Genomic DNA, 17,210 nt, shown 5'->3' with positions numbered 1-17,210 from the left:
CTACATAGTATCTTCAAGTCTGCTGTGCTCATCGTAGTTGTTGGTGTGAATTTCATGTGGTTTCTCCTCTTCTGGAACCTGCCATGAAAATCAGAGAAGAGTTCAGTTGATGAGTTATAGACCTCCTTTTGCCATAAAAAAAAAAGAACAAAGTGCACTGAGAATGTTGTTCTGTTTGTATATATTATGTGTCTACTTGTTAGCATTGATGCAGCCTGACACGAACCACCAATTCTGAATTCTGAGAGATGAATTCAGGGTTTTCTGAATAGAATTCCTTAACACTGACTTTAGATAGAAGAGTGCAAAATTAACATCTGGGATTCTCAAAGAGCTCTAAAGAAAGAGGTTGACCATCTCTAATGAAATGTAAAATATACTGTATGCCAGATATCAATGTCCCTTCCCATTACCTGGGAAAGCTCATTTGGAACACAGTATTTCTGAGCGGTGCAACTGATGCTACAGGACCTTCAGTTGACCAGGCTTCTTTTGTTATCACTGGTCATCATAGGCTGTGAACTTTTCAGGTATACCTTAAAACTTTCCTTTTCCTGACATTTTTTTATCACTTATGTATGACAGCCTATTTCAGGTCTTGCCAAAAAGCAGTGCTTTGACTTCCCTGAGGTCAAACAGTGAATGACTTGCAGAACTGTCATTAAAAGGTTTTTTTTGTGATTGTCATTGCGACAGCTGATCTTTTGGCTCAAATCTTCCCCTTAGACTGCAAAGTTTCTCTCGTCAAAGCCCAAACTGTGTGCTTCATAGTGAAATTTAATTAATTAAAAAACTAATAAAATCTCCTCTTTGGTTCATTATGTTTTGTTTACAAAGAATCTATGTCATGTATTTCTTCTTATCTTGCCTTTTTGAGTTTCGTCTTTGCATAAAGGATAAAATTCAGATTGCCTAAATTGAGAATCTATCATCAGTCTCTAATGAATGGAGATGCGGAAAGCCTACAAACAGTACTGGGATCTTCTTAGAATCACAGGATCACAGAATGTCAGGGGTTGGAAGAGACCTCTGGAGATCATCTAGTCCAACCCCCCTGCCAGAGGAGGTTCATCTAGAGCAGGTTGCACAGGGTGGCATCCAGGTGGGTTTTGAATGTCTGCAGAGACAGAGACTCCACCTCTCTGGGCAGCCTGTGCCAGTGCTCTGCATCCATCAAAGTAAAGAAGTTCCTCCTCATGTTTAGATGGAACTTCCTATGTTCAAGTTTGTGCCCATTACCTCTTGTCCTGTCACTGAGCACCACTGGAAAAATACTGGCTTCATCCTCCAGATACCCACTCTCTAAGTATTTATAAGCATTGATAAGATCCCCCCTCAATCTTCTCCAGACTAAAAAGCCCCAAGTCCCTCAGCCTTTCTTCATGAGAGAGCTGGTCTAGTCCCCTAATCATCTTCGTAGCCCTTTGTTGTACCTTCTCCAGCAGTTTCCTGTCCTTCTTGGACCGGGCAGCCCAGAACTGGACCCAGTACCCCAGATACAGCCTCACGAGGGCAGAGTAGAGGGAGAGGATGGCTTCCCTCAACCTGCTTGTCACACTCTTCTTGGTGCACCTCAGGATGCCATTGGCCTTCTTGGCCACAAGGGCACATTGCTGGGTCATTAGCTTAGCCAAGAGGAAAGGTCTGTATTTCTGCTTTGCACTTAATTGTAGCCATCCAACTCAGAGATTTATGTGGGACCCCACTGATCAAATCTAGGTCTCTACAATACAGAGCTCTACATCTGAGGTGGGCAATGAGAGCTCTTTCATTATCAGTGGGGAATATAGAGACTTTCAAGGCTTTAATCCATGTAACCTAGCGTAGATCTGGAAGGATTCAAATGACCTGCAGTCTAGAACCATCTCTTCACTGCGTGTGAAGGCAGCCTAGCAGGGTTATTCCAGATGTACTTTTCTCAGCCCCATTGTTTGTGTCTTCATACCAGGAGGCCCATCTTCTTCTAATAACCTCAGTGGTCAGACCTTTCAACCAGGAAGCAGAAGAACTGCTCAGCCTAAGGAAGACTGGGTGATAGTGATAAGACTAGGGGGAATGGATTAAAGCTAGAGATGAATCGGTTCAGATTGGATGTGAGGAAGAAGTTCTTCCCCATGAGGGTGGTGAGACCCTGGCACAGGTTGCCCAGAGAGAGGGTGGAAGCCCCATCCCTGGAAGTTTTTAAGGCCAGGCTGGATGGGGCTCTGGGCAGCCTGATCTAGTGGGGGATGTCCCTGCCCATGGCAGGGGGGTTGGAACTAGATGATCTTTAAGGTCCCTTCCAACCCTGACAATCCTATGATTCTGTGATTCTAAGATTCTAAGACTCATCCTATTAATACTGAAGGAGTGCTCTAAATTTCACTCAGAATGAAATTCTCGATGACACTAGAGAAGCAGCACCATTTAACCAAAAATGCAAATATTATGTGCCTAGATTACAAGATGATACCTGATGCAGCAAGCACTTAAAAGAGAGACAAAGACCTCCACTGAGGTCTCACTTTGTTGGCTCTGTTTGTGTTTTTTGTTCGAGGTTAGTCCAATGTTATTGTCATGACTAGCTAGCAAGTCAAGAAAAAGATCCTAAAGGTGGCCTTGATAAATTCACAGCCTGAGGCAGAGAAACTTTTTTGAAAGCTGACTCTTGTGTGCAAACCACAGGCCCCAGGAGAGCAGGAGTGCAGTGTGCTGTGTATCTTCCAAAGTAACAACAATAAATGAAGGTTGCATCGTACCTCCCAATAAACAGAGTCATCAAAGCAGTTCTGGTCAGATGCTTGCCCCAGGAAGGGCAGCTTTAGAATACCACCTGCAAGAAAAAACAGCATCAGAGGTTAAAAAATGGACACAATGTCCAAGTAAATGTTCCTCAAATGTGCCCTGGGGAGTCATCTAAGTTTTATGATTAGTCTACAAAAGCACCCAACCATCCTGGACATCAGGTTGCCCATGAGAGGTGCAGGTTTCTCCATGTCAATATGAATAAGATCTTGTTTTTAATTGCTCAAACCTGTCCCAGATTTCAGACTGGAATTTTGTATTTCAGCTTGATTTTTTATTTTTTTTTTAGAGTATCCACAATCACTTGGAAACATGTGACACCTAAATGGATATGTCTTATTCTCAAACTAGTTTCTGTTCAGAATTTTATGTGTCCATATATAGAAAACTGCATCCGGAACAACATCTTATTATTCCTGTATATACAACTCAATATGTCTGAAGCATGTATTCAGAAAGATATCTAGGCTTCATTTGAAGCCAAAATTATAAAAAAAATGTTTTCCCATATTTAAGTTTCTGCCTGTGTGCCATCATGCATAATTTCTATTTTTCTGGTTTGTATTATTCACATGAAATTGTTGATACATTGATGTTCTCCCTGGACAAACCTCTTAAGTCACATATTTTTCAGTGGCTCTGCGTGTCATACTGACCTGTCAATGCTCCACCCACCAGTGCCACTCCAATAGTGATGCCCAGGGCAGCAGCCTGTCTGCCAGGAAGAGAGAGCTGGACAGCTGTTTGATGATTAGAATTTTGCCTGAAAAAAGCAAGAAAAAATCCCATCAACAATCAAAAAACTCTTACACTTTCAGACTGATAACTGGTCTTACAACATTGTACTTGCTGTCTGCTGGACAAGATGCCTCATAGGAAAATTGCCATTGCTGTGTACAAGGCAGAAATCATGATTTTATTTTGGTGTTGGTTTAGACTACAGATGGAAGCAAGTTCTTTGAAAAAGTTATTAGTATCTTTTCAGCCTTTGGAGAATGCTTTCTTTTGTAAAAAAACCCAAACACCCAGCAGTTCATCTTTTTGGAGTCTTTTAAAATAGTGGAAATAGCCCATTTTTGCCAATTTTCTTGAAAATCTTACAGTTAGCAGTGTAATTGTGAAATTATAATGAAAATTGTCCTACATTTGAACAATGTTGTATGCTGTTTTTTATGATTTTTTTAATTTATTTGGTTTTACTTGAGCTTTTAATTTGGAACAAGCTTGGCATATATAAACAATGTGTTAAAGGCAGGATATCAAGAAGGGTCTTATTTAAAATGGAACATGATATCTGACATCAAATCAAAGATGCATTTTCTGAAAAAAACCAATCACAATTCAGTCCAAAGAAGGTAGAAAATTAGGATAGACCTTCAAAAATCAAGTGACTTTTTTCTCTCTTCTCTCTATAACGTACCCATTTTCCTTGTGTAATGCAGTTACTACGATGCCAGCGATACCTCCAAGTATTCCAGGTAAACCATGTAAATTATGAACACCACAAGTGTCTTGAATCCTCAGCTTGGATGCCAACAAAGGCTGAATTGAGGGGAAATAGGAAGTTTATAGTGAGTTTATAGTCTTCCATTATAAAAAACAATTTAACTTACTTCACATATGCAAAATTTAGCTATAAAATGTGCTATATTGTCTCGCTTCTCTGAATTAGACATATTTACAGTAAGATAATTGAATATTAATATGAATATTAACATTATCGAGCATTGGAACAGGCTGCCGAGGGAATTGGTTGAGTCACCATCCCTGGAGGTATTGAAAAGCCATGTAGATGTGGTGCTCAGGGATATGGTTGAGTGGTGGACCTGGCATTGCTAGGTTAAGGGTTGGGCTCCATGATCCTAAAGGTCTTCTCCAGCCTAAACAATTCTGTGAGTCTACGACCCTTCTGTTCACTGTGAAATTGTTTATATGCAGAGAAAACCAAGTATGTGCATATAATGGTACAAATGTCCAAGCTACCATTGTAAGTATAATGGTAAAAAAACGAGAGGCCACTGACATTCCTAATCTTTTCAGCCACTGGAGCAAAGGTGGAAAGAGGTGGCTAAGTAACACATTGTCACCTGTTCTGAATCCAATAGTCAGGTATTCTCTTCCAGAGTGTTCCTCCATCAGAAAATGCCAGTTTAAACAGTTTTAGTCAGGTTATTTGTTTTCTACATTTTGTACATAAACCAACTCTATTTTATACTTCGGATGCATTTTGAAAATGATAGATCTACTAAAAGATTTAAAAGACTGAAATGTTACTAGCTCTGTTTCACTGAAGCATGAGCTTCCAGCAAAATTCTGGAAGCTCCTTGAACAGAAATCCCAACTAGAATGAACTCCAATATCTTTGTGATCCTTCTCAGTATTGGACTGAAGTTAGCTCAGAAGCATATACCTTGACTCACGCTGGCTTAAAAAGAGCTGTTTTCTAGAGCTTACTCTCTGTTGTGTATTAGCCAATTTCTGAACTCTCTTTCCACCAAACCGAAGGAGCTCCGGTCAAAACAAGGAACCAATGAGTACATGAAAGGTGAGGTGGGTCCTCAGTACGTACAGTCAGGAAGTGGTACCCAAGGACAGAGATGATTCCAGAAATGCTCCCAATGCACATGGCACCAAAAGGCTGGATGGACATGTCAGCACAGGTACCCACTGCTACTCCTCCCGCCAGGGTGGCATTTTGGATGAGAACCTGCAAACAGTATACAGAGGGGAGACATTCAAGGTCAGGCATGATGGAGCTCTGAGCAACCTGATCTAGTTAAAGATGTACCTGCTCACTGCAGGGGGGTTGAACTAGATGACCTTTAAAAGTCCTTTCCAGCCCAACACATTCTATGATTCTATGATATACGTCGTGTAATATAAACAGAGACTTGGTTTAGGGTGAGTGACTTTGAAGGCTTTTCTGCATATAGAAGTTTTGTGTTTTACTCGGATGGGATTTTTCCAATGAAGAGTGAATGGGAATTTAAAATAGAGTTCGCAGTTATGTATTCAGCTGTTTCAAAGCTGCTCTAAGCCACTTTAAGTGGGGTCAGCTTAATGAAGTCCAACTTTTGCAAAGTTGCTAAAACTCATCTGGCCCCTGGAGAAGCCAGGCGGAGCCTCCTACAACAGCAGCAATTCCTGCAAGTTCATCGAACCCTGCCTGCTCATGCTGGGCTTAGGTAAACCCCCCCCAGCTACTTCAAAGAAGTAGGAAACAAGGAGAAGACAGGTTGGCAGCCTGGCAGCCCCAGCCTAGCTTTGCTTTGCCTGTTGTGCAGCTTCACAGATTGCCAGGGAGCAGATGGTTGCTTCAAGAGACCCATTTGCAATTCTGGTATTGCCATCCGGTAACTCACAAGGGATTTTCTTTGGAATAAGAGCCAAAAGTCCATCTGAACATTGGGCTGGTCTCTATGATCCACATGCAGTGATCCCACAGAGTAATCACCACACACCTAAAGCGGGCTGCGTTGCTTCAGTGCCCAATCTCACGTTATAGCTTTTAGAAGTATAATAACTTTAATTTTGCTCAGGCCGGGACACCAGACTATGGGCAAAGACTCTAGATAGCTGGAAATCTGCCTAATCATCCTTATTACAAAGGGGTGACTTGATTTAACAGAGGTTGCAATGTGATCCTTACCATACTGAATTTGCCTCTTTGATCCACCAGACTGGAGAGGGCAAACGTTACAACGGTACATGCAGCCAAGGAAAAGTAAGTGTTGACAGCTGCTCTAGCCTGGTTATTCTGTGCAATGGCAGAGTTAAAACTGGGCCAAAAAACCCAGAGGAACAGGGTACCTGGATGAACGTAAGTCAAAAAGAAACACAGAGTAATCAGTCACAAGGGGTAGTTCAGTGTGAAAGACTCAACACAGCAGAACTAGCTACAGGAAATGGGGAAGATGATGAGCAACAAACATGAAATAGCCAAAATGCTGGAGGAAATAATAGATTACACAGAAGCTTTTGACAATGGCAGCTGGGATTGTGACATATGATCTCTGTCAAATCTTACTGGAAGACTTTAATGTGCTGTGACTCCACCTGCTGCTGGAGCTCAGCACCACGATGCAAAATCATATCAGAATAGGATGCATTAGCAAGATGATTCATATGCAAATCTTTTATCATCTATTGATTTAACTGATAGTTTTAGCTGGTAAATTGATCTATGAATGGAACTGATGGACAGATAGATGTATGGTTTCTAACATTCATTAGCAGGACAGACAGAAAGCAATACTTTAAATTACAGCCAATTTCTATGGAAATGCTACTTACAGCAGAAGAGTTAACAAAAAGGGAGTCACCGCTAGTGCACAGCAAAAATACAGCTATAATTTGTTTTTTCCCCTTTTTAACTGAGAAAAAATGGCCAAAATATTTGTGTCATGGAAAACGTTGTATAGTATTGTGTTCAGTTTTGGGTGCCTCAGTGTAAGAAAGACACTGATGTGCTTGAGCAGATCCAGAGAAGGACAACGAATCTGGTGTAGGGTCTCAAGCAGAAGTCTTATGAGAAGTGACTGAGAGACCTGGGGTTGTATAGTCTGAAGAAAAGGAGTCTGAGGGGGGAGACCTTATTGCTCTCTACAAGTGTCTGAAAGGACATTGTAGAGAGGGTGGATGTCGGTCTCTTATCACAAGTTGCAAATGACAGGACAAGAGGAAATGGCCTCAAGTTACACCAGGGAGGTTTATGTTAGACATTAGGAAAAACTTCTACATGGAAAGAGTTATCAAACAGACGCGCAGGCTGCCCAGGGAAGTGATTAATACACCATTCTTGGATGTGGTTAAAAGCCATCTAGATATGGTGCTCAAGTACTTGGTTTAGAAGTGGGCCTGATAGAGTTAGATAATGGTTGGACTAGATGATCTTAAAGGTCTTTTCCAACCAAAACAATTCTGTGATTCTATAATTGTGCATGCATCAGATAAAAAAGAATATGCCTCTAGGAGTGTACTTACGAAAAACTATACAGTGTAATAAGTAATGAACAAAACAACTGATCAGCACTCACATTATTTCTTCACTTACCAATCATGGCAAATATGTCCGAATGATACGTAGATTCATCATTTTCATGTTTGTTTTTCAAACCAGGACGATACAAGACTAGGGCTACGACCAAACCGAAATAAGCTCCAAAAGCATGGATAGTCATTGAGCCTCCAACATCTTTGGCCTGTAACAGGGATGCAAAATAGTGTCACAGATTTTATACAATATAAAGATGAGGATTTGATGAAGGAGATATCTGGATGACTTTAATGGTTTATTTTCTGTGGTAGAAATTAGAACCTAGAATATGCAAACTGAAAGTATTGCACAGTGAAATAATTTGTTATAAACAGAAAACAATTACTGCTAAAGAGTCGTACCTGAAGTATTCCTGTAACTACATGTTCATTGCAGGCAAAGATTGTGATCTCCAGAATTGTCAAGATCAGCATCTGGACAGGGCTTGTTTTCCCCAGTACTGCTCCAAATGAAATCAACGCAGCTGCTGTGCTGAAGTCTGCATTTATCATGCTGAGGTTAAGAAAACGAGTAAGAACAAAATAAAGCAAAACAAAAACACAGGAGAAAAGAAAATCAGTTTAATGAGATGTGAAATAAGACTGTAATATCAAACCTGTCATGCGACAGGGAGGCTGGATTAAAAATAATCTCTAAGGTCCCTTCCAGCCTAGGCCATTCTATGATTCTATGATTCTATGTCATTAAAATGACAGAGCTTTAACTCTTCGGATATAGAATTTTCAAAATCATCTTTGTAGATGAAAATTAAATCAAACCTTTCCAGATGGGCTTTGCAAGGATCTTACCAGCTATCGAGGAAAAAGTGTGGGAAGACTACCTCCTGCTTGTACCTTATATGAGCTTAGCTGCTTAAAATTATAGTGAAAAGTCAGGTGAGATGTGTGTTGCAGATGTGCAGAGGTATTTCCAGCTCTGTCACTTGAACTCCAAAGATGACAGGGAGGTCTTACCCTTATGTCAGATAGTTTATCTCACGTCAAAGCCTTGCATGCATTTTTACCACTGTGCATCGTGTTTGCACTAGCTGTCAGGAAGGACCAGTGTTAGGAGGTTATGGAGAATAGCAAAGATAAATAAAAGCACAAGTTGGTCAGAAGCCTGCAGAACAGAGGGGCACCAACTAATGCCAGTCTATTAGCATTAAGGAGCTACTTATAATTTCTGCTTGTCCCTGAGTAGTGTTTAGGTGCTGTTCCTTTCAAAATTGTGTGCAGATCATCTCAGAAAACAGAACTGCAGATGTGGGAAACAGCCTGTGACCTTGGTAAAAGAAGGACAGATGAATGGGAGGGGGCTTGAAAGTACCTAAAGACATTGCTCATGAGGTCTCTTATTCTATGATTGGGGTTCAAAACCTGCTGCAGTATGGTGCTCATACAAATCATTCCTTGAGAAGTAGGAGGAAACTTAGTGACTGAATATACGCACTACTCCAGCCTTTCTTCTCTGACCTCATGTGTTGGGTAAGGACAAATCATAGAATCATAGAATCATAGAACAATTCAGGTTGGAAAAGACCCTTGGGATCATCAAATCCAACCATTAACCCTACACTGCAAGTTCACCCCTAAACCATATCACCCAACACCACATCTAAACGACACTTAAACACATCCAGGGATGGCGACTCAACCACCTCCCTAGGCAGTCTGTTCCAGTGTCTGACCAAATCCTTTGATGGCTGCTGGATGCAGAAGGTGCATCTTCCAGCTTACATTGCTCCAGAGATTCAAAGCAGTCTCTTTACAGGACCTAAGGCCCATGTGTAATGTAACTTCTCAAATTTTATCCCACCCCTTGGTTGCCTTGGTCCAGTGTATCAGGGGCTGCCCCTTTAGAGGTGAAGGGCAGAAGAATCATTGAATCATAGAAACATAGAATGGCCTAGGCTGGAAGGGACCTTAGAGATCATTTTAACCCAGCCTGCCTGTCACCAGGGACACCACTTCTCGACTAGATCAGGCAACACATGGGGACCGAACAGGAATGTTGAGAGGTAGACAATAAAGCTCATTCAAATTTGAGTCAACTTAGAATTCTCATCCCACAGATGTTGCAGTTTGTGGTTTCTCCTGATATGTTAAGTAACGTAAGTATCAATTTTAGTAAATGTACATGTACCTGTTGGTATCGACGTGAATTTTCCCTTCTTCTGTATGCCAAAATCCTTGCATCAGAATTCCCCATTGAAGACCAAAGGCAGCAATTAACATGTTGATACCAACACTGCTGAATCCATATTTCTTCAGAAAGGTCATCAGAAAACCAAATCCGACAAATATCATCACATGGACATCCTGAAAGACTGAAGGGAAAATATGTCTCTGTAGTGATTATCAAGAGCAACTGTGAAAGGAGGAAAGCTAGGGACAAATGAGGATTTAATAGAAAGAAAAAGAGTTCCAAACTCATATCATCATTGTGATACATTCTTCCCCACTTCATGACCAGTCTACTAGTTTAAGATGGATTGTCTGGAAAATGCAAGACCCAGTTATTGAATTTACTCCTTGCCATATCATTATGGAATGAACACTAGTTCTCCATCCTAGCAAACTTAATGCATCTGGAACTGCTCAGTGTGTGTGCAGGCATTTAAGGTAATGTCTAAATTAGCAAATTACTATTACTAATCAGCATATACTTACATCTCCTTAACTATGGTGGGTTTTTTCTTTTCTTTTTCAAATGTGAATTTTGTTAAAATGTGACTAATTATTTTCTACTTTTTTGTTTTTAATAAATTTCCTTTTCAGGCTTTTTAGTACAAACTGAGTATATCACCACAGCATGGATATTTTGTATTTTAAAATACTTTCTTACTCTATAGCATTTCATGTGATTTAATAGAGTCTACACCAAACAGGCTTGAGTCCTGTAATTAATGCTTCCTTGATTTTGATGTTAGTAGGAACCTCAGTATGGAGGAACTATTTCTTTGCATTCCTGTTTCATTGCCTCTTACACACAAATATGCAGGGAAATTTTGAGACATTGACCTGGTTAGTGTATTTGGCCTGAAGCTACATTTCCCAGTTAACGTACTTTCAGCATTCCTCTAGTTTTGCTTTATGCATTACCATGCTTAGCCAAAAGAGGGCCCAGAAGTATAATAAGTTACTGGAGCTTCCTAATAAACTCCTTTCCAGTTGCACTTCCTTATGCCTGCCCTGACCCAGCGCTGAAATACACACACACGTGTAGTCAGATCCTTCACGTCAGGCACATCTAAGAAACGCCATAGAAATGTGGGTGGTTCGCAGACATCCCCAACCCTTTTGCTTCCTCTTTAGGTTGAACATTTCCGTATTTTTTTCCTGACTTCGATAATAGCCAGTCATGGGATTTTTGAGGCCACTGCAGCCCTTTGGAGGCTTCCCATTTCCCTCCATGTTCCTCAACTTCCAGAACTACCATCTGAACTCTTGTGTTGTGCTTACTACTTATTTTAAAAGATATACAGCGTTACTTTGAACTCAACATATTCCACTGCTTCAGATGACCTGGCAAGAGATGAAAAACATATGGCTGGGGACAGTACAAACTGTGCTAATACAACTGTCTGGATCCTACCAGTAGCAAAGGCTTCAGTGTCTTAGTGGATGCAGAACCCAAAGCACATCTTCATTGCCAATATTCCTGTGTCAGACGAGTCAGCAGGATGGGTTTAGAAAAAGCATATTAAAGTACAAGAAAATTTGATAATTTGATGGGTACATCTCTCTGTGCACCCTTTCAGCTTGTAGCAGTCTTTGCCACTGGAACCCAGAGCTGTCTCTTCCAGACTAGAGAAGTCATAGAAGCCCCTTCCCTGGAAATGTCCAAGGCCAGGGTGGATGGGGCTTTGAGCAAGCTGGTCTGGTGGGAGGTGTCCCTGCCCATGGCAGAGAGGTTGGAACTAGATGTTCTTTAAGGTCCCTTCCAATCCAAACCATTCTATGATCCTGTGATTTTGTGATTCATAGCTGACTTTCCTGTGGTGATGGACTGCAAATCTAGAGAAACTCTCCTTCTAATGTCTCGGAAAACATGTAGCAGTGGTTAGTGCCAGTAGGACTGAGAGCAGACAGCCCTTCCAGCATTCCTCCAACACCACCCTGATGATCTCAGGTACAGGTGATCATCCACCTTTTGCTTTTAAAGTGGGACAAAAATCTATTGGCAGGTTATATGAGAAAGCTCAAGGAAAGGAAGGAATAAGCCAAATCTTATTCCCTCTTTTTTGAGGATAAGTGCAAACTGAATACTGAACAAGTCTTTTCTCTCCTTTTTAGAATAATATTCTAAGAATAACCATTCATGCAGTAACCTGTGGGATCAGCACCTTTGCATCTGACTGGTGTTTTGGGTTATTTGTCTGACTTTTGTAAAACTACTTTATTAAAAGCTCATTATCTTTATGAAAAAATAGAGAACTAGAGAGAAAGTCCATAAAAGTTGTGTGGCAACATCTAGAAAAGTAGCCTCTGTGTTTGACTTTTTCAGAAGAAAATTGAAATGTATTTAAGAAGCACCTAGTATGGCAAGTCAACATCATATAAAACTTTAACAGTTTTCAGTTTATATCCAGCTTGAGTTTCATGAACAAAATGAGGGGTGCATTTAAAAATTATGTACTTTTGCTCTTTTTATTATTTAGTCAGCCTATGCCATGGACTTTCCAATAAAGGTTGTTTTGCCATTCAGGGTAGTCAGCTACAGGAAAGATTTTTCATGTCTCCCAGGGGAGATTATGGTTTGTTAGCATTCAGCATATACTTGCTCTTGTTTGCAGTCTCCTGCTTAAATCACTGCACACAAAGCAAGTAATTTGTTCTCATCAAAACAATCCAATTCATGCACATGAAACCCCAGTAAATCATGTCTAGATGAGTAAAAGATGTTTTTCTGCTTGAGTAACCTGACTCTCCGTGGGAGCAGAAGAACAAGTTTCAAAAGTATATTGGTGAGTGAGAAGTTCAATTCTCAGTGCCCATCAACAGGGCTTCTGCATGCTCAGGTCTCTTTGGAAAGTGCTTTTAGAAATCTTACCCCAGCCCTGAAGATCAAATGCAATTCTGTTGGAAACAAGCAGCTAGCTGACATGTAATCCTGGTTCCTCCTGAGGGCTAGCTAGGATTCATATAAATGTTTTAAAGCTGTCTGGACTTAATTTTACAAAAGATTAAAAATCCTCATTAAAACTAGGTGAATTAATGAATGTTAAGGACAAATTTCAGCTAATTTAGCCTATGCCTTGTGCTCTAACTACCTTTTATGCATCTTTATAAAGACGAGTAGGTCTGAAATTGTTTAAAATTTGAAGAAAACAGTCAGACTTGAAATAAACTGTTTCAGTAATTAGTTGTATGTTAAAAAAGCACTTCTATTCTGTGAGGCAGGAAAATAAAGACTGGGAAAAATGCTCCAGCACATCCTGAACAAAACCACGGCACACGATTCTTCAAGCCTGCTCAAGACCAACGTATTAATTCTGCTGCAAGGCCTCCTCATGGCGGTCAGTCTCAACACAAAGATGCTTGTGGCATCTAGGTTTATACTAAAACTGTGATTTTGCTCTGCCTAAAGGAGTAAATTTTAGAACTCTGACCAAGAGGAGTGCATAATTTTTTTCTAAGCCGTGAGTCCATGGCTCAATCACAGGACATTACATCCAGGATACCAGTACTAAAGAAATTCTCTAAGAGCGCTTGCAAAACCAACACATCCTCTTGTCCTCCCACTCTAGCAGCATAGCACACCTGAAGTTCTCCATTCAGTTTGCCACTTTTGTACTTGCAGTCAACAGAATTAAATCTAATGCGAAGCTGTGGTTTGGGAATTAGCTCAGCTCAGCCTCGCCTTACCTGAGTGCAAAACTGTGGTGATCCTCAATTATTATTTTTATCTTTCCTTAGTCCAAAAATACTGGAACAGCTTGGGTTTGTGGTGTGAAGTATCTAAGGCATATAAAAGCAGTCCTTGCACTGCAGTTCTGAGAATATAAATTGGACCCTGGATGAATTAATCTATGTGGTACAGGTAGGTTAGCATTGCAGGGGATAGCATAGGAAACAGTTTGAACCCATTGGTTTGTGAACTTAGGAGAACTCCTGGCTCAGGATGTGTCCTAATATGTCTATACAACTATAACATTAACCTTCTGCTAGGCCCTCTGGCAAACTGTGCTCTTGTGTGCATTTTGCAGATGGAGAATTTTGAGAGGAGTCGTAGAATCATAGAAATGTTTAAGTTGGAAAAGACTTTTAAGATCATTAAATCCAAACTAGCAAGCCAGGTCCACTAAACCATGTCCCTGAACACCACATCTACATGTCTTTTAAATACTTCTAGGGATGGTGACTTCATAAATTCCCTGGGCAGCCTGTTCCAGTGCCTGATACCTCTTTCAGTAAAGAAATTCTACCTAATATCCAATATAAATCTCCCTTGGTGCAACTTCAGGCCATTTCATCTTGTCCTGTTGATTGTTACTTGTTTGTACAGACTGACCCCCACCTCTCTACAACCTCCTTTCAGGTAGTTGTAAAGAGTGAGAGAGTCTCCCATCATCTTTCTTTTCTCCAGGCTGAACAACCCCACTTCCCTCAGCTGTTTCTTATAAGATGCGGTCTAGATGCTTCACCAGCTTTGCTGCCATTCTTTGGACATGCTCTAGTGCCTCAGTGTCCTTCTTGTAGTGAAGGACACAAAACTGAACAGAGGATTCGAGGTGTAGCCTCACCGAAGCCAAGTACAGGGGTAACACCACTTCTCTAGTACTACTGGACATGCTGTTCCTGACGCAAGCCAGGATGCCGTTGGCCTTCTTGGCCACCTGGGCACACTACTGGCTCACGTTCAGCCAGCTATCAATCAAAAAACCCAGATCCCTCCTGGCTGAGCAGTTTTCCAGCCACTCTTGCCCAAGCCTGTAGTGCTACCAGGGTTGTTGTGGCCAAAGTGGGGGACTCAGCAGTCCAGTTGGAATCAGACAAACAGAGGGATACATTCAAAATTACACAAGTACTACATACAGGCAAGGGCTTCTGCACCGTTATGACTGTCATTAAGAGAAACCGCAAGTCTTCAAGATGTCAGAGCCAAGAAAATGAACCACAAGCCTTCAATACTGCCAACATGACAGAGACTATTCCTCTACAGACTTATTTTTCTATTAAATTACAGTGGTCTGATCTTTGCACGAGGAGGAGGAGGGTGGGAGAAGTCAGCAACTACTTCTCAGGCCAAACGCTTTCTCCCTGAACTTCATCAAGCATTTACAAAACAAGAAATCAACAGAAGCATTTGCAGGCTGATCCATTGCAGTTTACAACTGAGTCACTGCTTTAAAAAGATAGGAGGGGGTTATCCACTAAAACTTTCATGGAGTTCAATTTCTGCAGCCGTATTTTGCAATAATGATGAATATGCTGCCCAATTGCTGTGTTCTCACCAGAAAATTTTATGAAACCTGGATGACAATAATGAAATATTCTGTTAATATTTTATTATTTGATGCAGTAATTAGGATAGAGGGTCCGGCAAGAAGCACTACAATCCATCTCTAGAAGTTTTCAGGGCAATTCATATTTCCAAGTTTTAATCTCTATGCAAACACAAGACTCCTAGAACAGCTAACTTCTCATCAGCCAGCTACTTGAAGAATTTCTTATATGCTCAACCTGAATTTGTCTTTGAAGTCTGCTGCTTTCACACCTCAGAAAAAGTTAGTTTACTCCAAACTATGATTTTACTTTCTAACTATATTGGTAGGTCTCATAAGATGTTCAGAAATCTTGCCTAGGATTAGTTTAAAGAAATTCTAATTTCTATAAATCTTAGACAGCAACACTTACGTGGGTATAAAGTTACATCTCCGTCCTTGTCATAGTCCACAAAAATCCCAAACAAAACGATGATGATCACTTCCAGAAGAAGAGCTAGAATCGAGAATTTGAACCTCATGTTGGTTTCAAGGGCTAAAGGCATTGCAGGGAAGTAGACAGCTGTGGGAGCCTGATAAAGGACGCTTGCCTTCAGTGGAGCTGCCTAATTCAGTGGATCTGGGTGATATAGAAAAAAAAAAGAAACAGAGAGACAGGCGAACACATCGTCACACCCACTGTGGGAGGGAAACAGCAAGGGTCAATATAACGATTTCTATTTCCCAGGCTATTTCTTACATGAAATGCTGGCTCACATATTTTTTAAATTCGTAACGCGAACCAGCTCATTTAGGTATGGATATGCTGAAAAAAAACTCAGAGAGACTGGTTTGCTCCATATAATAAGCAATACAGTGAGAGTCAATTATGTTTTTTTTTAATCAATATTTTCTTCAAGTTATATCATTCATTTTAAAATATAAATAATTTTTCATCTTTTATGAAATGTGAATACCCTATCTCTACATAGAGACTGTGAAAAGCAAAGAGAATCTCTTTCAGCAAGCTGAAGAAGTCTTATTTCACAATGAATGAGTACTCAAAGCACAAGTTCTCAATGTGAACACTTATTTTAAAAGAAAATAATTATACTTCTTTATAAGAAAAAGCAATATTTCTAGTTGTTAAAATATCACCTGTAGTTTATTATTTAAAAAAAAAAAGCTCAATTTTTCAGTTTCAATTATTGCTTTTTGCATTTCTCTTAACCTGGACAATGAAAATAGATCGGAGACTGAATCCTGGTGAGACTGTTGCTGGCAAACTGCTCATTTTAAAGAACTCATTAGGGAGGCTCTATAGATGGATCTAGATGGGCTGGGTTGCTGGGCCAAGGCCAGTTCCATGAGTTTCAATAAGGCCAAATGTTGGGTCCTGCACTTCGGCCACAACAACCCCCAGCAGCGCTACAGGCTTTTGGGAGGAGTGGCTGGAGAGCTGCCAGGCAGAGGGACCTGAGTGTGTTGATGCACAGCCGGCTGAACAGGAGCCAGCAGTGTGCCCAGGGGGACAAGAAGGCCACCAGCATCCTGGCATGGATCAGGAACGGTGCATTGAGCAGGAGCAGGGAGGTGATCATGCCCCTGTACTTGGCTTTGGTGAGGCGTCACCTCGAGTGCTGTGCCCAGTTTTGGCCCCCTCACTGCAAGAGGGACACTGAGGTGCTGGAGAAGGTACAGAGGTGGCTGCCAAGCTGGAAAAGGGCTTAGAACACAAGTCATATGAAGAACAGCTGAGGGATCTGGGGCTGTTAAACCTGGGGAAGAGGATATTGAAGGGAGACCTCATCGCTCTCTACAACTGCCTGAAGGGAAGGTTGGTCTGTTCTCCCTAGTGGCAGGTGATAGGACAAGGGGAAATGGCTTTCAGCTGCACCAGGGGAGGTTGATGTTGAATATTAGGAAGAATTTCTTTATGGAAAGGGTTGTCAGGCAGGTGGT

General features: G+C 41.0%; 1 protein-coding gene across 1 annotated transcript; it reads right to left on the bottom strand.

Annotated features, from left to right (window-relative positions):
• RHAG (Rh-associated glycoprotein) lies at positions 1-15,814 on the bottom strand. The gene is made up of 10 exons (XM_009866633.1): positions 15,682-15,814; positions 9,965-10,148; positions 8,182-8,332; positions 7,838-7,985; positions 6,434-6,594; positions 5,354-5,491; positions 4,201-4,326; positions 3,441-3,516; positions 2,739-2,812; positions 1-78 (listed from the first exon to the last, which is right to left on the bottom strand). Exons 1-10 carry the CDS (start codon positions 15,812-15,814, stop codon positions 1-3), a joined length of 1,269 nt encoding a protein of 422 aa, XP_009864935.1.
• Positions 15,815-17,210: the final 1,396 nt, after the last annotated feature.

The sequence above is a fragment of the Apaloderma vittatum genome, unplaced genomic scaffold, assembly GCF_000703405.1.
Source record: "Apaloderma vittatum isolate BGI_N311 unplaced genomic scaffold, ASM70340v1 scaffold10913, whole genome shotgun sequence".
Taxonomy (NCBI): domain Eukaryota; kingdom Metazoa; phylum Chordata; class Aves; order Trogoniformes; family Trogonidae; genus Apaloderma; species Apaloderma vittatum.
This window is presented reverse-complemented; position numbering and strand designations above follow the sequence as displayed.

Bases quoted from the DNA above. Each gene is read 5' to 3' on its own strand.
- RHAG (XM_009866633.1), bottom strand. From the start codon at position 15,814: ATGCCTTTAGCCCTTGAAACCAACATGAGGTTCAAATTCTCGATTCTA. The intron at 10,149-15,681 runs GTAAGTGTTGCT...TTTTCCCTTCAG, and splicing joins AGATGTAACTTTATACCCAC to TCTTTCAGGATGTCCATGTG. The intron at 2,813-3,440 runs GTCAGTATGACA...TTTTTCTTGCAG, and splicing joins GGTGGGTGGAGCATTGACAG to GTGGTATTCTAAAGCTGCCC.